General features: G+C 42.5%; 1 protein-coding gene across 3 annotated transcripts in view; it reads left to right on the top strand.

Moving 5' to 3' along the window:
• The window catches only part of bcam (basal cell adhesion molecule (Lutheran blood group)), a 62,337-nt gene that overhangs the window by 23,485 nt on the left and 12,995 nt on the right, over positions 1-25,857 (top strand). For all 3 annotated transcript variants that reach the window (XM_034697761.1, XM_034697760.1, XM_034697759.1), the window contains exons 2-9: positions 18,771-18,895; positions 19,022-19,238; positions 20,986-21,059; positions 21,171-21,267; positions 21,387-21,569; positions 23,347-23,468; positions 23,608-23,749; positions 24,250-24,365. In XM_034697761.1, the coding sequence (XP_034553652.1) occupies positions 18,771-18,895; positions 19,022-19,238; positions 20,986-21,059; positions 21,171-21,267; positions 21,387-21,569; positions 23,347-23,468; positions 23,608-23,749; positions 24,250-24,365 (1,076 nt within the window). The remainder of the gene's footprint in view (positions 1-18,770; positions 18,896-19,021; positions 19,239-20,985; positions 21,060-21,170; positions 21,268-21,386; positions 21,570-23,346; positions 23,469-23,607; positions 23,750-24,249; positions 24,366-25,857) is intronic.

The raw sequence follows: 25,857 nt of genomic DNA on the forward strand, positions 1-25,857 counted from the left end.
CACTCTTGTGTGTTTCTCCATTCTGCAAGCTTGTTACTTTGTGGTTGTTAGTGGTTTTTCTCCAACCTCTCAGCCTTCAGTCTCACACCAGCCAGCCATGTGGTCCCTCTCCGCCCTAATTAAACTCACTGTGGTTCCAAACTCCAACCAGAAAGACTCAACCTCATTGCCAAACCCTGTGTCAGCAGCTGCCAAGGCCTGCCTGTACATTAGAGAGCGAGAGAAATCGAGAGTGGAGAGAAATCTCATACCCGTATTTACCTCTCATTTTACTCTGTCAAGGCAAAGTGTGGAAGAGTCTGCCAAGGAATAAGTGGAGCAGCAGGGGGAAAACAAATAAAAATGTGGAAGAGGAGACAAAGAAGGATCTACAGTAGACAGTATGATCAAATGGCTGCCTGATGGAGAGGGAGTTTAGTGGATTTAGAAATCAAGATGAAGAAAGGGAGAGAATGCAGGAGAATAGTAATTAACTCTGAATTATTCTATCTCCGAGGGATCAGGGGGGATTAATAGAGGCTTTGGTTTGGATTCTGCACCTTTCACTCTGCTTCAGAACAGGAGTCCGGGTCCTGTATGCAAACGTGTGTGTGCATGTATGTGTGTGTGTTTATGTGAGGGTCTCCAGAAGGCTCCATGCGTCTGTGCCAGCAGGCTTGTGACCATATCTCCCTGCCAGCCAGCCAGCCAGCCAGCCAGCAAGCCAGCCAGCGATTGTGTGTGTATTGATGTGTGACTTTGTACCCCCCACTTACTGAAGTTCATCCAAGCATTATAAGTTAATCCGCCATAATAGGCAAAAAGACAGAAAAGTGGAGGGGGAGAGAGAGTGGAAGGTAGAAAGTGGGTTGGGAGGTGGGGCATCAAAAGGTAGGGAGAGTGTGTGCCTATGAGTGTATGTGTGTAACTGTCTTGTGTGTGTGTGTGTGAGAGAGAGAATTATTCCAGGCGAAAGACTACAGATTTAGGGTTAGACAGACCGTTCTAAATCTTTCGGCTTATGCGCTGTTTTGGGACAGTGAGCGTTGATAGCTGGAGCGGGAAGGCAGCTCATGTCGTTCAGATGAAATCATACCTTTACCCACGGCACCATCGACAACAATAAATCCACGCGAAGAGGATAAGAAAACAGTGATTTAAGAGGGAGACAAACATTTTCCCAAGAATAAATCAATGGAGTATGTAGAGGTGAGGAAGATAAGTTGGAATCTGGTGGTTTGGTTGACTAATGGAGGTCAATGGCTGCAATGAATAACTTTGAGAAAGGGGGAAGAAAAACCACTTGGGGAGGCTTTTGTTTTGAGTTTCCTGTATCTCTCGACCTCACACTGAGCGTTGCCACTGTCAACACTGTGTAAGACTGTGTTTATCCAAGACAGGAGGGGGCGAAGAAGTAAAGGGGGGGAGGACTGGAGGGCAGGTGCAGGGGTAATTTTGTGATGGCGGAGGTTTTACCCAGCCTGTCTGGAAGCAGTGACCCGTACTGTGCATATGCTCTCTCTGTATCTCTTGATTACCGCCTGCCCTCCCGCTCCGAAGTGTGCCTTTTCTTTTTTTTTAATTTAAGATTTCTGATCTCCTGTTAGCTTGCACTTGAATGTCTTTCCACCAAAGGACACGTTCATTTTTAAGCTTTCCTTTCCCCACACTTGTGCCCTTCTCTTCCTACCCGTGTCCTATCTCTCTGCCAATGTGTTTACCCCCCTTCCTCTCTATCCCTCTATCTGTCCCCCGCACACCAGCTTTACCAGCCTGCTGAGCACGATGGCCTGTTTTTGAAAAAATGGAGCAATGGATGGATAAGAAAAAAACAGCAGAGGGATAAGGGATATATAGAAAGGAGAGAAAGGAGGAACAAATCAAAGCGTACTCCAGTGGCCTGTTATCTCATTACAGCCGTACCGGCTTGTCACGCCTGGCTGACTAGCCCCCTAAGGAGCACCCTCGCCCCCTTATAAGACCCCCTTTATTCAGCGAGCACTCTCGTATTTCAACTCTGGCACAAAGAAGGGCAATTCTCAGTGGTTTCCGAGCTGTCCACACCAGATTTGTGTATCCTAGCCCGGTCGAGGCACACAATCTAACATACAGCAGGGGCACGGGCACATACACAGAAGCCTTGTTAGCTGCTAGTTATGAAATGATGCTCGCAGATAATGGAGGCTAATAGCGAGAGTGGAGATCCATTTGTTCCACCATTTTCTCCCTATTTCAGCCCTCTTACATAGAGTCCCATGTGGGTTTGAGAAGAGGGCTTCAAGAGGGAACTGCTGTCAGCTGAAGTAGTGGAAATGGTGTTCCTCTCTCTGGCTTTTTCCTCCCTCTTCTGCCAAAATGAAGACTCATTAGGAGGGGAGGGAGGGCTGTATCTAAATGAGATGAGCAGAGTGCTACTCAGCACTCCTACAGAGAGAGAACGAGAGAGCAGGAGAGAGACAGTGGAGGAGGATGCAGAAAGAATGATTTTACTGTAGTGGAGCAAAAAAAATATCGTTTGGTAATATTATTTTCAAATTTCATGTTAGAAAAAGCTTCTGTGCTGCCATATTTCTGGCATTTGGAAAGATATCTATCCACCCTAAAACTTGAAAACTCTTCATTGACATGACAAACAACCTAACTACCCTGTGTATAGAAGTAAATTAAAAGATAATAAACTTCCTCTCTGGTAAAAGTTCAAAGACACACTTGGGCTGAGTCCACACTGAAGTTTTCTCACTTCGTCAATACAGAAACAATTTAAAATGCACATCAGCATACCTGGCCAGTAGGTTTAGATAATGTGTAATCAGTCTATCATGTCAATCACCATAGAGAAACATTGTGCACATGCCTATTGAGCGTCTTAAATTAAACAGAGAGACTTGTGTTCCCTCTGGGAGAACCAGGTAATGAAGAAAGCGAAAAACATTATCGGCCAGCCATTACATGTCCTTCGTACCGAGTTTGTACTGATGCCTTCAGCTCGCCGTTTTTATGCACCCGTGAGGAGAACTAATCTTTTATCCCGTCTGCTATCAGGCTATTAAACTTAGACGGCAGTCTATTTAGTCATTTTAAATAACATTGGTATTACAAGAGATTATATTGTCTTTAATCGTTGTCGTATCTTACTGTTATTTATTTATTACATTAACTTATCGCTGTCCTCCACAGACCCTCTGGTCCCATGTACAGACTTGTGACTTGTAGCATATATATGATGGATGTGTTGTAGATGTTAAATGTTGTATGGTTGTTGTATGGTAAGCCATAAATGAATTTCCCTTCTTGGAATCTATAAAGTTGTCTGAATCTAAATTTGAATCTTCTTGAGTGAGTGGCATTTGTAAACAGTGTTCTTAAAGCAGTGTAGGAAACAATGAATTAATAAGTGTTGAGATGGATATGTTTATTCGTCCCTGCACCATACATGAGGAAAACCAGCCAGTTTTGAAAACGTGTGAACATACGATTAAAGCGAATTCTAAGAAAGTATGCTGGTAGCCCGCCAACTCGGCGCACGTGTAATACATACAGGCAACAACTGGCATGTGTAAGTTGAAGTAATTGCGTCAGAGCTGTCAAAAAGTTTTGTTTTTGCTCCCCACACGACTGTCCACACAAACTGTTAGAACCAGTTTGTTGCTTAAAATGCTTTGAATAATAGAAAGTCATATATTCAACTCAGTTCTTTATATTTCTGTTGAAAAACAAAAAGATAATTCCTACATTTCATGAAGTAATGTTACCTCCAGCGAGAACAGGCATGGCGCTACAGTAGCATCTCAGTGTTATTTACCCAAAAGTCCTCTGTCCCCTCCCTTTATTTACCTCAGCTTGCCCCCTGTGTGTATAACCCGTCCACCCAGGAACAGACCCCATTGTCCTGCCAACAAAACACCTGGGTGCTACAATTCAGTGTGAGGTGACTGCTGAAGAGAATAGGGCGCCAGAGGGATTGAGCTGTTGAGATATGAAGGGCAGGCAGGTGTGTTTCTGTGTGTGTGTGTGTGTGTGCTTTGCTCTGTTTGTGAATGTAACTGGAATCAAACTGTAAATAGACTACTGTAAATAGAACTTGAGACACATATTAAAAGACATGTGTTGGCAGGTCTGACTGTTTCAAAAGAGTCCAGAGTTGAAATTGGAGACATGTTGGCCTGCTTTCCTCACCTCACAACTTATCTCCAATCTTATTTCCTCTTTGGAATAAAAGTGTCTGGGTCAGTGTCTTTCTCTGACTTTAATCAAACACACTGAGCTATTGTATTCCTAAAAACGCACACATACCCAAACCCTGTAATAGACACACTACAGTGGGTTTTTTATTACAGTAAATGAGCGTAAGAGCTACCTTACGCTCAGTATTTAGCCATACTCTGTTCAAGGAAATGACTTGCAGAACGAATTGATTAAAAGATGGAGGGAGAGGAGGGAAGCGAGAGAGACAGCAGCACTTTGTCCTAACCCTTTTAGCCAGATTAGTTGTAGTCGTAATGTCTCTCCCCTTATTTATACTGTGAGTCAGCCTTTCTCCTCCTCTCTTCGCCCTCTGTCTCTCCTCTCTCTGATAATCTGTCCTGACTGCAACAGACAGAGGAGACAATATCTTTTCATTTTGAGAATATCAAGCCAATAAAGCCTCAAACAGCAATTAAATACAAGCAGGCACACCAGCAGGCTTTGATAAAGTGAAGTAAGAGCTATGTCAACTTCCTAAAGTCAAATTTCACCAAAACTGGGAAAACAGATATCTCAGTGTTTGTCCTAAGTCACCTCTGTTAGATAATATCCATAGACATAACAGCAGTGACCCTGTTCAGTGCTGCTTTGTTGCCATTACACAGCTTTAACACACGTGACTTTGATACAAACAGAAGGGAAGGACGGGAAATCCTGAGGACAACCTTCACTTGCACTGATTATTTCACTTTACACTATAAAAAGTGATGCGCTGAGGATTTCCTTTAAGAATCACTGGAGTGACAAAACTCCACTCAGTTCATTGATCTCCTTTGATCAAGAAGGACACTGAACTCGGACTGATACTGAGCACTACAGTTCGGACCACTTCTTCTGTCAAACAGTTGTTATTCATCCTTCCTTCCTTCCTTCCTTCCTTCCTTCCTTCCTTCCTTCCTTCCTTCCTTCCTTCCTTCCTTCCTTTTATAATACATCTATCAATACTTCCATCTATCAATCCCATCCCATCGATCCATCCATTATTCTTTCCTTCCATCAATCCATCCATCTTTCCCTCCTTCCATCCATCCATCTATCTATCCATCCATCCATCCATCCATTATTCCTCCTTCCTTCTTTCCTTCCTTCCATTCTTCCTTCCTTCATTCCATCCATCCATCTATCCTCCATTGTTCCTTCCATCCATCTGTCTATCCATCCATTCTCTCTTCCTTCCTTCAATCCATTCATCCATCCTTCAATCTATCCATTGTTCCTTCCTTCCTTCAATTCATCCATGTATCCATTGTTCCTTCCTTTCATTCATCCATTTATTCATTTTTCCTTCCATCCATTCATCCATCCATCATCCATTTTCCTTCATTCCATCCATCCATCCATCCATCCATCCATCCATCCATCCATCCATCCATCCATCCATCCATCCATCCATCCATCCATTCATTCATTCTTCCTTCTTTCCATACTTCTATCATTCCTTTATTCCTTCCTTCCATCCATCCTTCCTTTCTTCCTTTCAACCAACTATCTATTCATCTTTCTTGTCATCCATCCATCCATCCATCCATTCATTCTTCCTGTCTTTGTTCTGTCCGTCCATCCATCCATCCATCCATCCATCCATCCATCCATCCATCCATCCATCCATCCTATCTTATCTTTCTTTCATCCATCCACCCTTTTTTCTTTCAATCCATCCATCCATCCATCCATCATTTGTGCTGGGTGCCTCTACCTGTTTGTGCTCTGAGATTTCCTCCCTGTCTCTCTCGTCTCTGAGTGTGCCTCATTATGAGGCTCCATTATAGACGCCAGAAACATTAGCGGTAACATATGCAAGCAGATTGCCTCAGCCAAACAATGCATATTATTCTGGCCCATTAAAGGGAGTCATTTACCTTGATAAATAGGTAGAGGCTGGGGGGAATTGAAAAGACACATGGGGACCCTCTTTTTCTCTCACTTCATCTCTCCTCTCTTCCTTTGCTCCAATTTTCAGCCCTGCTTCAGAAATGCTTCTCTGTACGCTCTCCTTTTTCTGATTTAATGCTCGTGCCTGCATTAGCATTAGCATTAGCATTAGCATGAAGATTCCTCATATGTGTGCTTACTCTCCTCTTTGAGCCCTGTAGCCTTCTCAACTTGTTCTCCTCTAAACTTTGCATCGCACTGCTGAACAGCCAAAACTCTCTGCCTTCACTCCTCTCCTCCGGTTTCTACATTTTATTTTTTTTTAAGCCAGGGGCTGCGTTTGAAGGAGGGAGGGAGCGGCAAGAAAGAGTGGGAGAGAGGGGGGAAGAAAAGGACAGGGTGTATTAATTGGAGAGCCTGAGGCGAGAGGGATGGAAGGAAGAGGCAGATGAGGGAGAGGAGGCCCAGATTCAGGGGCCTCGAAACATTAAATATTAACACCTTTTCTCATCTCTGCCCCCTAAGTGACATCCACTGATTGGGTTCTCTCTCAACCGATCAGGACACACACACACACACACACACACACACACACACACACACACACACACACACACACACACACACACACACACACACACACACACACACACATACATACACACAAGCACACACACACCCTCTCTCTTATTTTTCCTCTCTTTCACCAAATTGAGTTCCCTCTGAAAATGAAAGACAGCCAGGAGGAGACATAGCTGGGGTAATTGGTGGACCCTCTCAGTTTTGTGCCCTTTGATTCAAAAAGTAATGAAATTCTGCTTGATATTTTTATCTGATCTTCCTGTTCGTTCATCGCTTGGCCTTGCGTTCTTTTACCTTTGGTACCTGCACCGTATTAAGACCTTAAAGTGAGCTCTAATAGGAGCAAGACACCAGCTATTGTCGTGCTAACTGACTGTTAATGGAGTCACGTATAATAGCAGCAGACTGTGTCAGCGGAAAAGATATTAGCTTTTACAAATGGCCCAGATATTCCAAAGTGAGAGATGATTTCAGTTTTCCTCTAATGGAGAAGGACACTCAGAAAATCCTTTGGTTCATCAGTGACACCATTTATCAAAGTGACTTTTCCAGAAGCACTTACACAGCACTAAAATACACCAGACTCATGCATTCATAGCTCTATTTATAATCTCTTTACACATTAGCTTTGTTTTTTATTTCCAGCCGAGGCTTTCTGCAAAGCGGGGTGGAAGACTGCAATGTCAGCTCCACAGATTCGTATTCTCCTCATGCCCTCCTGTCTCCGCTTCTCTTTTTTTCCCCTCCTGTGTTTTTCTTCTGTTTGCTCCTACCATCCATCCTTGTCCTCATTTTGTTCTCCTGACTCACTGGCTCATGTTCACAGAGGACAAACACACCCCCTTCCACACACACACTCATTGACCACACAGCTTCTAAATTCTCCTCTTTTGAATGGGGCTGACTCCTCACCCCGTTGCCCGGACAACAGAACCGACGAGGGGGAATCTCCTGTCGGACAAAAGAGTGTGTGAGGGGCCGACCTTGTTGCCCACTTCACACTGTTTGTCTTGAGCCCCTAAACTGCCTTGCGATGACACAACACACACACCACTAAAGCTGTGATTTATCAGTCACTGTCGCACACACTGTGATGTTACCTCTCTGCCCTTTTACTCCGAAACAACACACACAAAGAGACACACACTCCCGCTGCTTGACCGGCAGTCATCGTTTACAGAGTCACTGAACTTTGGGAAGACTTTGGGCTCCGCATTTTATAGCACTTGGTGGAATATGCAGATGCTAAGATTGTTGGGTTTATGGCAGTGGAGAAAGCGGATGTTTACCCAGGCTGATTGCTAATAGCTTTATGTTTGCCTCAGCTGCATTCTGCGTCCACGACAAGTCCCTGGGAACATCAGACCTAGTCTAAACTCGTGTCCTTTTCTGTCTTCCTCTGTCTCTCGCCACTAATCAAATCAGCTTCATTCAAAGCATGCTTTACACATCAAACAAGAAAGAGGAGGCAGGTTTTAGAAAGAGAGTGAAACCTTAAAACCATGCAGCCTGGCGGATGATATAAGTAGAGCTAGAAAAAGACAAAACTATGAAAGAAAGAGAACAGAAGAATAAAAGGTCACAGGATTGTTACCTAACACCAAATAACATCCTTTCTCCTCTCCTATCTAGAACAGACACACAAAGCTCCTGGTTTTAGTGCCAATAAATAAAGACAGTCTCCTCCTCTTGACTCAAACGACCTGCACAACCAGCTGCAACCTGAATATGTGTGTGAGCGTCTGTTTTTGAGTGTGTTGCCGCAAGGTCCCAGGTGTGTTTTTTTACTTCCACTCAGGTGGTACATCGCTACAAGCCCAGACTGGAAGACAGACAGACAGCCCCCCCTTCGTACCCTGTAATTGCACTGCAAACAGCTTAGCATGTGGCATCTGAACATCCGGATCTGCAATCTCACCTTTAATCAAACCCCCCCCTTGCATCCGCCCCTTTCCAACACATACAGATATAACACATAACCCTCATAAAAACTCCTTATAAAAACCAAGGCGCCCTGTTTCACCAAGCAATGAAATACATGCATCAAAGATATTATTGTGTATGATTCCTATTAGAGGCTCAGATATCATCTTTGAAGCACAACAGACCACGGATATCGACTTTTGGAGTTATGACTGCAGAGGCTTTAGAACAGCTTGTGATCAAACGGTCAGATGAGATTTATAAGATTCAGTCTGATGCTCTCATTGCTGTAATTGGTACTTCAGAGTGCAGGGATCCATTGGGCAAAAAAAGAAAAGAAGATCCTTAAGAAAGTTTTCCTGCAGATTCTTGTGAAGTAGATTGCAGTGAAAATGTTCTTCCGAAGTTTTTAGCTCTGAACTCCTCTCTTTCGTACAGATACAGCAACAAACTGAATGGAAGTCAAAGGAAGTTGTCTTTGAAAGAGTTCATGAAGGACTAATATGACTCAGTATAAAGCTACTTGAAGTACTTTAACATACTCACTTGGGGCAATAATAATCCTTTCTCATGTAATATAATGAGCAGATGGAAGACTCAGGAGGAAACAGAAGAGGAGCATAAAGAGAAAACACAGCCATCCATGTATTAAAAAGGTCAAACCAAAACGCTTTTAAAGGTACAGTGAGTGATATTTAGCTGCATTTAGAAGAACAGTGTTTAATAACCTGAATATTAAAATCCTTGTGTTGTTGTTAACTTAGAATTAACTTTTTATATCTATACAAGGTGCTGGTCCCCCTCCACGGAGGCCGCTATCTCGGACCTCCATGTTTCTACAGTAGCACTGAATGGAAAGATTAGTAAGGCTCATGTGTATTTATGGATCTGCCAGAAATTCAAGAGTTAGAAGATGATGAAGAAGATGATGAGAGTAGGTGTTGTGTGCAAAATAACTTGCATCCATAGATGTTTTTTAAAGTGAAAAATTTAAAAATGGAGGATCATACTTATCAAGCATCACAGGAGCTTCTTGTCCTCGAAGGCCACCATCGCCTCTGGAACTTCACCAATGGAAGGGGTGAGCAAGGGAGCATTTCAATCTAAAATGTGAACGCTAGGTATCGCTAAATATTCTCATTTCCAAACACTGTACCTTTAAGATGTAAAAACTGCTTATGTTAGCTTATTCTGGAGCTACCTGCAGGTGTTCCTCCCCTGCTGGCATGTGCATTTACTAGCAGCAGGAACAATGTGGGCATCAGGGAGTAAAAGTAGGTGGTCTGCTATAAAATATACCTCCGTTGTAACAGCTAGCCTTGTTTTCTGATCCTTAGCAGTTTGATTTCCAACTGTAACAGAAAGCTTAAAATGCTTAAATGTCTTTGGGAAAAATGTAGCTAACTATTCAGAAAATAGAAACACTACAACAAACCAACTGAAAAAAATGTAGTCAAGCTAATGCTTTCAGTTCCATTACTACCTAACACTACACTGCAGTTTGTAAATGGAACAGTGTTCAGGATATCTGTGAATTTCTCATTGCTGTTATCTGTATCTTTGCACACACAAACACTGCATGTGCTACAGGGCAGCAGGATAAGAAATACTTGGCGAAGCTGCAGGCAGTGTTTACAGTGACACATAATGTGGTAGATATTTGACCTAGTTGGAGCAGTTTTTTAGCGCCTTCAAAACAAGACATGGTAACGGTTCAGTATAAAGAATCCAGCAGGACTCATTTTCTGTTCCTACCATTTCTGATGTCTCTGTAAGCCATTTGTATTTGTCATCCTACCTTGTAAGTACATCAAATGACAGTGTGGTTCTAATCAGCACTTGTACAAATCACTAGCTTCCTGCTAAAAGCCCAACACTTAGTAGGACACTTACCAACATGGCAACACTTACTCTGCTATACATGGCTCATGTATGGATACACTCTCCATTACAAGTGTCCAAGGAGACATACAGTAACAGTGAGTGTGTACTGCATCTATTTAGGTCACTATGTGTGTGTATGTGTGTATGTGTGTGTGTTTTCACTTTCCGTCTCCTTGGTTGCTGAAAAGTTCTACTTCTTCAAACTGTTCTGGCCTGTAAGCAGGTTGGGAAACTTCCTCTCTCTCTCTCCTTGTCTGTCATCTGTGTGCGTGTGTCTCACTCCGTGCCTGTCTTTTTCACTCTCTCCCTTGCACTCTGCATGTGGCATTCATTGTTGGTGACTGTATGTATGAGTTGGTGTGTGTGTGTGTGTGTGTGTTTAAGCAGCAGCTGCTGTTCCTGCACTGCACCTGTTCTTGTCTCATCAGTCAGGCGTTGACGGAGTCCAGGCCTTACATGGACCCACCCCCGACACTGCAAGCCTGACCCAGCCTGCCCCCTCACACTCACACACACACGCACACACTAACACTGATACACACACATACTGTTAAACATTATATATCATACATGTTGTACTGTAAATCACAGGCCAGGATATACAAGAGTCAATATTTCACCTTCTTGCTCCTGCAGATCAAATCTTGCACCTCTGTTGAGTCCGTGCTGACTTTGATCCACTGAGGTATCGATTGCAAACTTTGATGTACAGCAGTTTTAACCGCATGTGCAAAGTGAGCACTTGCTCAAGAGCCTCTCTCGGTTTATTTTCCATCTCAAGCCAACTCTCTGGTAACTTTCTGATATGGATCGAGTTTGTTCACTTAAGTGAAACCCCCCAAACATACAAAATTTCCTGAAAAGTGCATCTGCTCCCATGCAGCAGCTCGGGCAGACTAATCTGAGTGCTGAGCAACTATGAAAGGCTGTAAACATAAAATTTGAGTCCCATCCAGTTTGCTGCATTAACGGGCCATTATCTGAGTGAGACAGCTGAGGGCATCCTGCCACACCCCGCTGCCACACACATCCACTGAAAGTCTGGCTAAAGATGACTCCACTGTTTGTCAGTCAGTTTGTATCAGTGGTGATATCAGCCGCTACAGCTTGTAGTGGGAGTGCAGCCACATTTACGCCTTTAAATCAGGTTCATAGGATTGCGGTCCTGCCATGTGTCTATAGTGTAGAAATTGATTGTTCACATTAAAACCACCATAATGAAACAGGAGAGCTGCATGGTACATTATCAGACCATGTGGTGGTTTAACATACCCCCTAGATTAACTGTGGTTGCATTCCTTCACTCAGTTTGGGATTGAGATAATGACGGTGGACTGAGTCACAAAATTACTCTCTCTTACTGGAAATGGGAAGTTTACTAAGCCATTGTTCAACTTTCTGGAAGTTGTGGAAATTTAATGGTTAGTATCTAGCTGGAATGACAAGTGCAAAAACTGGCATGAATCCAGAATCTCAAATAAATCATTGGATGTCTTACTTTTCTTGTCTAAACAAGAATAAATCCGTTTTTGATATGATTTTAAATAAGGCATTTTTAAATAATCGTCATCAGACGAAATCTTGGCTGACGAGGCTGATTTTGAAAATAAATAACGTCTGCAGACACTGCAGGCAGTCTCCAGTGTCGCCTTTGTGGCTGCTGTCAAGCAATGTTAACAACCCCCCTAAATTACAACACATCTTTCCCATCCTAAATGTCAGTTTGTCAAATATTAAAGAGTTACTAGCATGGTAGTTATGGGAAATCCAGACATGACATGTGATCCGTTTGCCTCTGGCGTTGCTCATGTTAGTGAAAGTTAATAACAGTTATCTAGAGGTTTTGAACAATCAAAATCAAGCATCTTACACAACCCACATGGCAAAATTTGTCTGGCCCGGTTCTGGCCCACAATACACTTAGACTCGGCCAAGATACCACAAAGAATGACGGCCCTTAAATGGCCCAGATATAGTTTGCCAGAGACGGCCCACACATGAGCAAGCTTAATCACAAGCTCAACCTTAATCGGCCCAGATGCGGCATGGACAGATCTGGTCCACATAAACCAAGCCACAATCGGGCCAGATGTGGCATGCCATCATATATACAATGCCATCATTGCCAGACCTGGTCCACATCCGTTTGACATACCACTTGCCATGCCAGCAGTCAGCCAGCAGTGCCGGCTTGACGCCAGATCTGGCCCAGACCTATCTGCTATGTGGGAACCAGAAGATCAGTAAGAAAGCCGGGCAATAAATCATGTTACTGGTTAGGGTAATCATGCTTATCACCCGGCTCTCTTATTGATCTTCCAGCTGTGTAAGATGCTTGATTCTGATTGGTCACAACCCCTTGACAACGGTTATTAACTTTTACTAACACGAGCAACGCCAGAGGCCAACTGATCACACGTCATGCCAAATCAATCCGCAGAAAAGAGTTCTAGATCCTGGATCCTGATCAGCAAACATTTGGTGACAGTGGTTAGAAATACTTCCCTTTAACAGGCAGAAACCTCGAACAGAACCAGACTCATGGTGAGCAGCCCCGACTGTCTGTTCCATAAAAAGTGGGTCAGAGAGAGACAGACAGAGAGGGTGGATAGAGATAAACAAAAAGATAGGTTGAGACAGAATTCTTAACATACTTGAATGTGTAAGTTGCTTTCTTTGGTGTTGTATAAATGGCCTCGTAATGCAGGTGACTCAGTCCTTGTGACATTGCGGCTGTTTCCTCTGCAGCACGTTGCTGTTTGCCTTGCCAACAGCCAAACGCACTAATCCTGTTAGAGGCCAAGGATGGTTTGGACCACACACACTCCCACACAAAAACACATGCACTCAGGTACGCACACACACACACACACACACCTTCAGATAACCTCAACCACCAGGCACAACATCGCTCTTCACTCTGTTCTTTGAAGCATTACCGTCACCTTATAGATCAACCCCTAGCACCATCATCCATTTCTATACAGCAGACTCAAGTAGAGCTTCCCAGAGCATTTATGTCTCTTCAGAGGAGTGGTGTTTGGGTTAGCAGGCAGACAAGCAGGCTCTATCACTGAGAGAAGGTTCACGGTGGCTTCATAAGGAGGTTCTAGTTGGGTGCCACTCATGTAGGTATGGCTGTTTTTCACACACACTCAGTCTTTTGTTATATTTTTTTTCTTACACTCTCCCTCTCTGCCCCCTTTCCCCTCTTTCCTTTGTGCCTGTCTTTTGCTCTCTTGCAGTCTCTTTCTGTTTTTTTTTTTCTAACACGCACATGCGCAGACAAGCATCCTGAGTGAGTTTGTGCAATGGGTATTAAAGAATGCTGTTTGAGAATGAGGGATGAAAAGGAGAGAGTCAGACGGAGAGAGAGAGGGAGAAAAGAGGCTCCTGGTTTTAATGTCCGGAATACAACAGTAATAGTAGTAGGTGAGGGGGGGAAGAACAAGAGAGGAAAAGAGGACAGGGGAGAGGGGATCCAGCTGGTTCCTTTCATAATGAGGGGCACTGAGTTGTGTGTGTGTGCAGGCAGAGAGAAGAAACTAATATAAAAATCAGACACAGAGAGAGTATTGAAGATGGTTTCACATTAACTTTTCAGGAGATGTGGGACTGACACGACTCTCCGGGTCTCCTCCACTCTGCCACGCCGCTTTGACTGCAGTCTTGGATCTCTTTTTTTTTCAAACACACTGTACTTAACTGAAGCTTTTTGGGGTGCTTCTGCTGCTCATAAATATCCCATGTATTATAGATCTACTGTAGGAGTAAGTGTGTGTGTGTGTGTGTGTGTGTGTGTGTGTGTGTGTGTGTGTGTGTGTGTGTGTGTGTGTGTGTGTGTGTGTGTGTGTGTGTGTGTGTGCGTCAGTGTATTAGTGTGTGTGTGTGCAGGTCACAGCCTGACCGTCTCGTTCCCATCTGTCTCTCTACCCGGTCATGCACCCCATCACACACCACCTCTCACACACACACTTTCCCTCTCTTTGGCTAAATCCGATTAGCTGGCCTGCGTCAGCTAACGAGACCCCCATGAAGCAGGCATGACCCCCCCTACCTACACCCACCCCTCTGACTACTCCAGCCACTCTCTTTCTTTTCTCTCTCTCTCTCTCTCTTACACATACAAAGTGACCGCCAACAGCCTGCGACTGAACACACACACATGCATCCATGCTTATATTGGACAGAGGACTCCCTAATTATGCTTTAATTGTCTGTGTCTGTCCGTGCAGCTGTCCTGTGTGTAAGAACACAGAGCAGCGGCCTGACTGATCACTCCAGACTGAAACGTATTGTGAGCGACACCAAAAGATGAGTGGGAAAGAGAGGAAAGGTTGAGGCGGGTAACAAAATTAACTGAGAAATGAGAGGGGGGGAGAAAATGTCACGTGTGATTGTGTTAGCTGAACCACAGTTGCTGTGTTGACAGTTCAAAGGAAGAAAGTAACGAATGAGTCTCATACTAATTAAAAAATAGAAACAAAAACCCTCCGTGGACAGTCTGCTCAGTGATATATCTTCACACTTTGACACACTCGGTTTTGTCCATTAGTCAGTGACTTTTATTCCCCCTATAAGAGACCGAGTTTGGGCTTGCAGCTGCTCTCAAAGTGAAGATTCAGCAAATTTAATTATATTCCATTATGTCTGGCAGATTTGTGCCAGAGGCTGAAAAATGAGCCCAAAACATGACACAATAGGAACACACAGCTGTTTCCACAGGAAGTGAATGTGATCTGTATTGTGTGACTTGCATAGCTAAAAATAAGCAGTCAGAAGATGAATTGGTTGACAGAAAGGCCATGACTTCATGAGCTACACTGACTTAATAATGTTTCAGTCAAGTTCCATCTTGATCTCCAGTAAGATCTGCACTGAGGTCATCCACTGGGCAGTGCTACATGCTGGCAATATTTGAAGAGTTCATTTGCAAAAACAAATAACTCACTTTTAAAAATGTTTCAAAAAACTTTTTTTTTCTATAAGTAGCTTTAGGTATTATCAATCAATTGAAGTTGGGTGGCTTTGACTAAGTCAAAATGACATTACTTATCAGAGGTATCTTGAAAATTTAACTTTATTAAAAATCTATTACATTTATTTAAAAAATAAAAAACAATTTCGTTTTTTTTTAAATTATAAAAACGGAGATATCTGTTTTTGCAAATTAACTCTTCCTTTGCTAAAAACAAAAAATGTCTTGAAATTACTCTCTTGAAATCTACGGGGGCATTGTAGCATTGCGGGTTTTGTGTTTATAGTGATGATTCTTTCGACCAATCAATTGCAATGTGTCTAGCTCCACTTTTAGGGTCGGATAGGTATGCTGGTATCATAAAAGAAGGGTGCCAAAAAAGCAGGACTGTATGGATCAGTTATTCTTATTTTGGGGCTGTCCCTAAATTTTAACAGAGCCAGCCTCAAGTGGACACTTGAGGAACTGCAGATTTTAACACTTGGCCTCAATTCTTACGGTTTGAGGTTGCTGCTTGGTTTATACATGCTCTGAGTAGATGTTGACATACAGATATTCAGCATGCATAATTTACATTATGTAGAGAATATTCACTGACATTATTTTCCTGCCAGAACACGCCCCGTAGTCGGACTGAATTGATAAACGTCCTACAACATGGCTACCTGTAGTAGGGGATAGTGTTGTAGTCAAGACCACATTAACCGAGACCAAGCCAAGCTAAGACCAGGACATTTAGGGATCGAGACCGAATCAAGACCAAGAACAAGGCAGGGCAAGACCGAGACAAGACCAAGACCATGTATATCAATGAAAAATCATTATGAGACTTAACAAAATCAAAGACTTCTGTTTATTTTATTTAAGTTTGCTTTGAATACTATTGACAGCAACAAACTAGGGTTGGTTTTGTCTTTGCTGCCTTTCTTTTGACTCCTTAAGTTTCGTTTTTTTCTCTTATCACAGTAATGACAGGGGCACAGAGTGCATCAAAATGCTTTCGATTCCGAGACCGAGACCTGAAATAGGTGGCATCGAGACCAAGACCGGTCTCGAGTACTACAACACTAGTAGGGGAAATGACAAGAATGGAAGTAAATGGACAAATCCTAAAAGGCGGTAAAGCAAACACATACAAGGATCTTTTAAATAATGTTTAACACTTACATTTACTCAACGTAATGCAGGAAAACACCATCAACTTTCTATCTCTGTTCACATCAGTCTTAAAGGACTTTGACAAACCACCACTCTGCTGAGAGAAAGATGCACTGCTCCCCTTACTGTTGTTTCAAAAACTTCAAAACTTAAGGTTAGAATTCAGGTTCTCTAGGCATGTGCCACTAAGTCACTTAATGTCACTTTAATGTGGTATGTGTGTGAGTGTGTATTTTTCCCATGCACCACTTAACGAGACTCTTAAATCCTGAGTGCTGCCTGAGAGCACAGTGCTCCGTTTACTCGCACATTCTTGTACACTTGCTCCTCTGCCTCGCTGTTTGTGTTGGCGCGGACACAGAGGCAGATTTTCTTTTGGGCCACATCCTTCTCACAAACTCTGAACATGAGGCTCGGTTTGTAAAACTAATGTTGTTTCCCCCGGGAGAGCTACTGAGCTAATAGAACAAGATATTTAGAGAGAGAGAGAGAGAGAGAGAGAGAGAGAGAGAGAGAGAGAGAGAGAGAGAGAGAGAGAGGATGATACTGGTTGGAGATGAAGACAGCAAAATGAAAGAAGCGCTAAAGGAAATTGAGGAGCAGAGTATAAATAGAGGCGAGGGAAGTGAAAAAGTGGATGAAAAGGAAGCGAAAGAACACAAAAGGGGAGACAGACATGGGGTCTTTTCATCAAATGTCAACACTTAACCGACCTCTGACCTCAGGCTGGTTTGTGGGTCAATCACAGCATCTGACCCTGGTGGAAAGTCTCACTGACGCAAATACACAACACTGTGTATTTTTGACAGCTCTCGCTATTATCTCCTCTATACGTAGCCTCTGCCCTTTCCTTTCCATCCTTCTTCACAGCGCAGTGATAACAAGCGGTCATCCCTTGGCTCCTCTCCTCCTCTCTTTAGACGTCTCCAGCAAACAGTCTTTCATCTTCCCTGTCTGAATTTCCCTGCCCTGTTATTAAAAGTAGCCTGTCAAACAAACTAGGAGTCCCATAAGTCCATCCTCTCCCCTCTTGGCTGTTTCGCACAACAAATAAATTATTAAAGTGCAGATTTTGTAGTCCAGAAACTGATGACATGATTAATTTATAGTCATGTACGGGGTTGGGTTTTTCATTAGCTGAGTACTGTTGATGTTCAGAATGTGAATATTAAAACGAGTGTAGATATTTTGCTTTTTAATGATACTTTTGAGCTGAATGTTTGGAGTGTTTGAAGAATAAAAAACATTTTTATCTTTACTTATTTCTCTCGTACTCATCCATTATTTCCCGTATGAAAACCCTTATAGTTTCTTTCTGTGCAAACAAATCAATTCATAGTTATTACAGCTGTAATCTCACGACCCTACATTTCTCCCTGACTATGATATGAATCTTATTTTGTGAAATAATGTTCTTTAAATAAGTACACTTTTCAAAACATGCCACATGCTGATTGCTTCCTCCGTGACTTGACTGTAAAGCACTGCAAACTGGACGTAGCACTTTAACCCCCGTCACATAAACAACCCCGTCCTGTCTTTGCGGTTTGTTTCCACACATTAAAGCCTCACACAAGCCTTCATGTGTTTCTGTACCACAGGATTTATGACGCTGTATGTGCTGCAGTCACTTCATTAGCACAAATGGAGCTCCTTCCCCTTCCCTGGTTTCTCCTCTCTGTAATGTAATCTCCTCGTTGCGTAGTTGCTGCATAGCTAGATGCATGGTAGAGTTTAGAGAGCTATATCCCCACAGGATCCAGTTTGGATCCAGCCTGTGCTCTAGTTGCTTCTCTCCCATTGATATCTGGGACACTATGTGCATCTTAATGTGTGTGTTGAATGGAGAACACTGACAGTGACTGACTCAGGGTCCCTGAACACTTTTTTACTGCAGTTCATACACCTTTAAGGGGATACTGATACTTCTGACTCACTATCTCTGCAGAAAACGGCTGCAACAGATGCAAATGCAACCCACATTAAGATAGCGTTTATTATGAAAAAGCATAGTTTGGTACCATGCGGTCAGTTAAAACTTTGTACATGTAATTTGTATAACTAAGAAACGACTTCCAGAAAGTTTGGTGCCAGGATCTGAGTGTGAGTCTTGCATAATAATCTCTGTTTTCGTGTGTTCTCTCTGCAGTATGTAGTGGAAGCGTAACCGTAGAGGTGACTCCTAAAGTGGAAGTCCTAAAAGGAGAGACTGCCAAGCTGCCCTGCAAATACACAGTGTCATCACCAAGCAACACTGTTGTCGAATGGTTCATCGTGAGTCATCTATACACCTTCATTTTCTCTCCTTTGAATACCTTTTAATGCAGGAAATAGCTTTTTGGCTCTACTACTCCTCATAGTTATCTGTCCTCTTGCTGTGTCTCCTTCTATCTCTCCCAGGAGGAGCAGGAAACCAGGAAGCGTGTTGCTTTCCGCTCTCAGGGCGGTGTGGCACAAAGCGACGACGGCACTCCTCTGACCGGGAGAGTCACAATCGGAGAGGACTCCACCTTGACCATCTCGTCGGTTCAACCCTCAGACGAGCTCAACTTCTTCTGCCAGGTCACCGCTGGCTCTGCTGGGGTCGGGGATGCCGCCACTATGCTGCTTGTCTTCTGTGAGTCCACCAGTCCCCCTTTGACCTTTTATGTGACTTCAGCACAACCTCTTCAAAGAGACCCCCTTCTCACTTTCCCATCAGTTGGTGATGTGAGGAATTTATGGCTTGTTTTGTTGCTGTCACAGCGACTAAAGATTTACGGCTTCAATCTTGATCTGCGTGTGTTCACGCATACTTTCATTTAGCAGTAGCTTAATTGTACCTAATGCAATGTAATGAATTTTACTGATTGCATTTCATACGCACTGAAAATAACTCCAAGATAAACCTTTTAAAAGATAAAGATGCAGTATCATAAAGTTTGATTAGCTGCAATTTTCTACATTTAAAAAGCAAAGAGAAGACTTCAGAGTGTTTTTTTCTCATCATGTATAGACTTTTTGAGAACCTTAACATGCCTGTGGTAGCCAATTCCCCAGAGGTCAATTAACCACAATCTAATCAATCTTGACACAATTGATAAATAGCTCAATCCCACCTGTCATGTCTCATATATATCACCTTAATAGCAGTCCAGATTTATCACCAAGGCGCTGAGGGGCTGACCCTTGGTGCAGGCTGCTGCGCCCTTGCCCTTTCCACATAGCAGCCCTAAGTAAACATTAATTACACTTTTAGCATTAAGTAAACCAACTAAAGTGAAAAGTATTCATTTGCATTTTGAAACTGGGTGATCAATCACTTCAAAGAGGGGAGGTATGCATCAGCAGGAAAGCGAAACAACACTTACTTAATCAGGCATCCTCTTGAAAGGAACTCACAAGTTATCTATTAACATTTACGCACTCTGAGCTTTAAAGTAATGCCATAAAATACACTATTAATCCTCAGTGGTGGACAATGCCTCAATGCAGTGTGGTTTGACAAAAGCCCTTTTAGTTGCACTTTATGCCCACAGTTGTAAAAAAACAAACCGTCTCCCAAACCTGCAATTATTCTTACTTCACATTTGACCACTTGACTCACTTAGAGGATGAAGTATTGTGTGCCTGCCCTGCTTTAACTTAATAGGAGTGAGCTATGAGACTCCCTGAGGGTCAGCCTGGTTTCCTTCTATTGGTAGATAAACAATAGAGAAGAAAGAGTATGACAGCTTTAGAGGAACATAATTTACTGTACCAAATCAAAAGAGAAAGTTGAAGGAGTTTTTGTCATTTTGAGTAAATAAAACAGCTTTTGAAAGTCAAGAGTCCTCAGTGTTCAACTAAATTACTTTTTGCACATGCAGTCACAGCTTAGGAGAAGAGGAGAGGATGGCTATAAAAATGCTTCATCTGATTTTGGAGCAGCAACAAAAACAACTGAAAAAAAAACGAGTGAGTGAGTGAGTGAGACTGGAAGAGGAATACCCATCCACTGTTTATTTTTATAAGCAGCCGACAGCTGCAGGCGGTGATAAGATGACCTCGTATGTGAACAAGCGAGCAAAGGGAATAAAACAGAAACAAGGAGGAACGCTCACACCTGTGGTTGTGTGTATGTGTGTGTTAGAGTCAGTGTTTTTTTGTTATTTGACCCTTATCAGCTCATGTGAACCAGGTCACAGTGGAATGGTGTGGAGCGGAATATTTACTGCCTCACTTAATTAGAAAGGTCAGCAAGGCATGTGGGCTACTCTGTTTATGTAGAATTGGAGTGTGTTAGTTTGTGTGTGTGTGTGCATGCATCCATGTTACAGGTTTTCCTTCCAGGGAATCATAATGATGTAATAATGATTTCCTTTTCTTTCCGTTTCCTGCTTCAGTCGCCCCTGAGAAGCCAGAACTCACAAGGCCGTCAAGTCAGGCTATTACTGCAGGAGAGACTACCAGCTCTGAGGTGTGTGGAATACTTCTCTTACAATGTTTGAAACCAGCATTTTTGCTTGCATTCATTCAAACAATGAAAACACACATGTAAGGGTGGGTTTCTTTTGTCTTGGTGTATCAGATTGGTACCTGTGTGACCAAAAATGGACATCCACAGCCAAGGATCATCTGGTTTAAGGATGGCCAGCCCCTGCCTGAGGTCAAAGACAGGAAAGAGAGTACGTGTCTTCTGGCTACTTTTTGTAGTATAACAAAAAAACAATAAAGTCCAAGTGTCCAATAAGTGATTCAAGCGGAGATTAACTTGTGTGCTTTGATTCCTTCCTTCCTCTGTCAGAGACCTACATGATCCCCTCTGTGGTTAAGGAGGCCTCAGGTCTCTTCACTATCAAGAGCACCCTGTACATGCAGCCAACCAAGGCGGACAAGGACTCTGTGTTCCAGTGCACCGTGGAGTTCAGCATGCCGGGAGACCAGATCAAACAGAAGAAGTCCGACACTATCACCATCAACCTCAACTGTGAGTAGAGGGGAGAAACAAGGGTTTCATTTAGGTTAGCTTCAAGGTGCCGGTTAATGGATTTTCTACCTTCAAACAGACCAGTGCTGTCTGTTCTCACCTGTTTACAATCTCTATGCTAAGTTAGGATACCCATATTTGGGAGTGCTAAGATGTTTTCTCATGTAAACCTAGCCAAGAAGTCTTGCTTAATTTTTTTGCAGCATGAGCTAGCTTAATTGTTCAAAAGCTTAATCGTTCGTTAGCTTAGTCGGTCATTTGCTTAATCGTTTACTAGCTTAAATGTTCGCTAGTCTTTTTTTTTGCTATCAGACTAGGCTGCTGCCCCTTGCTAGACCAGATGATCGAGACCGGGCAGATACAGGGTTGAAGGAAAAAAGGAGCAAAAAACAAAAGCAAAAAAATCTGACTTCTTATAGCGTCACTTCCAAGCGGCAACCTCCGGTCTAAAAATATGAGTCCAATGCGGAAGTGTTAAAAACTGCAGTTCATCGAGGATCCGCTTGAGGCTGGCTCCGGAAGTACCGGAAACCACATACACACCAATTCAAAAAAGCCGATCATTACAGCAGAAATAAACATGTTTACAGCCTGGTACAAAAGACGTGTGTAGTCTGGATAGCTCATTTCTCGATCGGCACACACTGAAGAGGGGGTGAATTTTTTTCTAACACAGCAATTTCGAAGATGTTGAGATCACAATGAGAGGCACAGCTGACTTCATTGACAGGCGGGAACACTGTTGCTGCCTCTTTATGTCACAATCGCTTGAAAGCAGCAATATGTTCGCCGCCGCCGAGTGGCCTCAAACAACGCTTCAGAAACAGATGGGTGACGTCACGGATACTACGTCCATATTTTATACAGTCTATGGTCACTTCCAAAGAATACAAATTATCTTTTTTTTGCAACAGTTTTAACAGCCTTGCTGTTTTTTCACGACCTATGATTGTGGTCATGATTGTGTAAACCCCTCAAGTACTTACATAAATCAAGTTACCAATTCAAACCATAAAAATGAAGTTCCCACTTCAGTTTTGAACTTTATTCCGTATAATTAAAAAAGCCAACAACCTAGCTAGCATGTTATTCCTGGGCACATTGATGGTGTTTTCTGCTAATGCTAACTGTCAATAAAGCTCACATGCTCATGTTTATCATGTATAATAAGAGCTTACATAAAAGCTAGCACCTGTTTTTAACACAGCTATGTTTTGAGTTAAATGCTAACATTGGCATGTTACTATACACATGTCGACGCTGCAACTAACAGACTTATGTTTAGCCAGTTTCAAGTTTACCATGTGTATGATCTTAATTTATGTTAGCATGTTAAAAAGAGCTAACTAAAACAAGAACAGCAGAGCTATTGTATGTTTGATGGGAATGTGATCACAACAACAGAGCAGTAGCATAGCAAGTAAGGCTAACCCTGGACCAAAACCTCTGCTTCATTTATGCTCGGTTTGTATGCCTCTCATGCCATTTCATTCTCATGTTTTTTTGTCATTAAAATAAAGATATGCCTCTTGATATTTGACTTGGTAAACAGAAAGCTATCAGTGCTCTCTTCACTTTCTGGATCTATTTTATTGATTACATATTTTTCCTCTGTTAAAAACTAAATCTTAATATAACATTTGGTGAGGCAAAGAAAAATGACTGTATCCATCTTGAATGCATTGCTGATCTCTATCGGATGACATGCAGTGCAACAGTGTAAGTGTATCCACAGGATATATTCTCACCTGTTCCATATCTGTTCTTGTCCATCTAGATCCCTCTGAGAAAGCGACCTTTTCCCTACTCAACACTGATCCCGTCAAAGAGGGCGACACTGTAACCATGAAGTGTGAGACCGATGGAAACCCTCAGCCTGAGTTTGACTTCACAAAAGATGCACGTGTACATTTTATGTTTTATTAAGAGGGAAACAGCATGTCTGATAGTTTTCTTCTTTAGCTCCAGCTTTTCAAAAATTCTATGATCATCTTTGTTGCTCTCCCGCTCAGTTTGTTCTCTCTCCTTTCCCTTCCAGGGTAAAGCAGTCAGTGGTCAGGGGGGTGTCCTCACCCTAAAGTCCGTCAAACGCACGGACGGTGGCGTGTACGAGTGCACAGCCACAGATTTCGATAACCTGGAAGCTGACCTGTCTGGAACTATCACCCTCACTGTTAACTGTGAGTTACAGACAGACACACTAAACTGTAGAAAAAAGTAGAAACACAGAGAACAATGTGCCCTCTGTTTGTGGAGTGGTAAATCATAGATTTAAAAGCATATAAAGGGATTAGGTTTAGATGGAATCCTTTCAGGAGGCTGATATCCAATTCAATTTTTCACAGTTCATCTGTTACTTTAATCCTATCGCAAGTACACTCACTAATTTGATCTTATCGCACACATTACGTGGAGATAGACTACAAATAGCATGGAATGGGCTTAACTTGGCCTTCCAAATAGGCTTAACTTCAGAGGAGGTGCATTAGCTTTGTTCTTACAAAAAGAGCATAGTACTCTGTTTTTTTAAACCACCTTATTACATGCTTGTTTAACTGATGAGAATCTCTTTTCTCTTGATTATAAGTGCCACTTCTTGATCTCCTCAGAATGTATGGAAAGGCTGCTGTCTCAGGTACCTCTCTCTCTCTTAATGGCTTGACATTTTTTTCTCTGCCAGACATGGACCCAGTGAGCGTGACCCCTGCCCAGCCTCAGGTCGTCATGCATGGAGACAAGGTGGAGTGGCAGTGCAAGACCAAGGCCTCTGCTAAACACACCCTCCAATGGAAAAAGGTTTGCTTCATTATCACTATCTAAATCTTTCCCTCCCTTCTTCTTTCTCTTTGATGGAAAAGTGGTTTATTTTTAGGATTGACTACATGGAATTCATTCTGGGCATTCCCTGATAACAGATTTTGAAAGCACATCTATCATTCAAACATGTAAACAGAACTATCTGTTTATGTGTGATAATAATATGAAACGGGTGATTCTAGGATCGGATGTTTAGGGGGGCTGAGCCGAGCAAGATACAATTCACTGTTTTTTACATTTTAATGCAAATTCATTCCAACATTTGTGAAAGAAAAGTATAACACTTTTTGGGAAAGTCTGTGACTAAACCATCAAATCTGATAAAGGTTATTTAAATGCTGAGCCACAACAAAAGAGAAGTGGATTGGAATCATAAAAGACACATATGGTAACCCCAATTTCTGGGGAAAGACAACTCATTTTGATACAGCAGCTCCTCAACATATACATAAACAGTATGTATGTTTCTGGAGTAAACCAGCCCCCTATAGTGAGTACCAAAAATACAAAAAATTGACATTGGAGTTATTTTTTTGGACTTTCATTTGAAATGCAATGCACAACATGTAGAACCCGGTGGAGCTGCTGTATTTTTGTTGTTCAAATATTACGTTTCAAATTTTAGGGGTGCTTGGATTCAATTTAGAGGTGTTTCAGCACCTCCAAAAATGGGCTAGAAACGCCTATGATATTAAATAAGAATGGGGCTCAAGAGTTGGACATTTTTGTGATTCTGGTTTCACCCTGATGCAAATTTTATCAACATTTCTCTGAATAGTTCACTGAATAGGACACAGTTTTTACTGGGACACAAAAGGCTGTATAAAAGGATGGACAACACAACAGCTTCCCAAAGGGAAGCAGAAACAAATGAAGCTTCCTCTACTGACTCAAAAAAGACATCCTTTGTGATAACATATGGGTCATGGGAGAAACTATAAAATTAGAATAAGAAAAAAGTTCTGAAACATGTCATTAAGTGTCTATCATACTGATTACGTTATGTCAAAGTGTTTATTTCTTTAAGGAGACAGATTTGAATCAGTTATCTGAGGTTATAATAAAGGGTATAATGCTATAATTGACGGCAATGATGGCAAATGCAACACCGATTACCCCCTACAAGTGTATCCGCAGTCTTTCCACGACCCCCCTCAGCAACCTCAAGTGACCCCTCAAGGGGCTGGGACCCCCACTTTGAAAAACACTGTTGTAAACTGTACTGACCTGATCTTTGCTGCTTTAACAGTACATCAAATGTCTTTTGTAGTTAGTGGAAGAGGCAGGACATCAGTACTGCTTTCACCAGCCACTCAACTGCACAAACTCGCCCACAAGGGTGGTATTTGGGCCTCACTTCTTTTACAAGGAAGAGCTGGAGACACATCATCCATCAATTATATGCAGATAATATGAGACACTTGGAGTAACTTTACACAGAATGCAGCTGTCGTACCACATTTGACCCTTT

This window comes from Notolabrus celidotus, chromosome 12, assembly GCF_009762535.1.
Source record: "Notolabrus celidotus isolate fNotCel1 chromosome 12, fNotCel1.pri, whole genome shotgun sequence".
In the NCBI taxonomy this organism is placed as follows: Eukaryota; Metazoa; Chordata; class Actinopteri; order Labriformes; family Labridae; genus Notolabrus; species Notolabrus celidotus.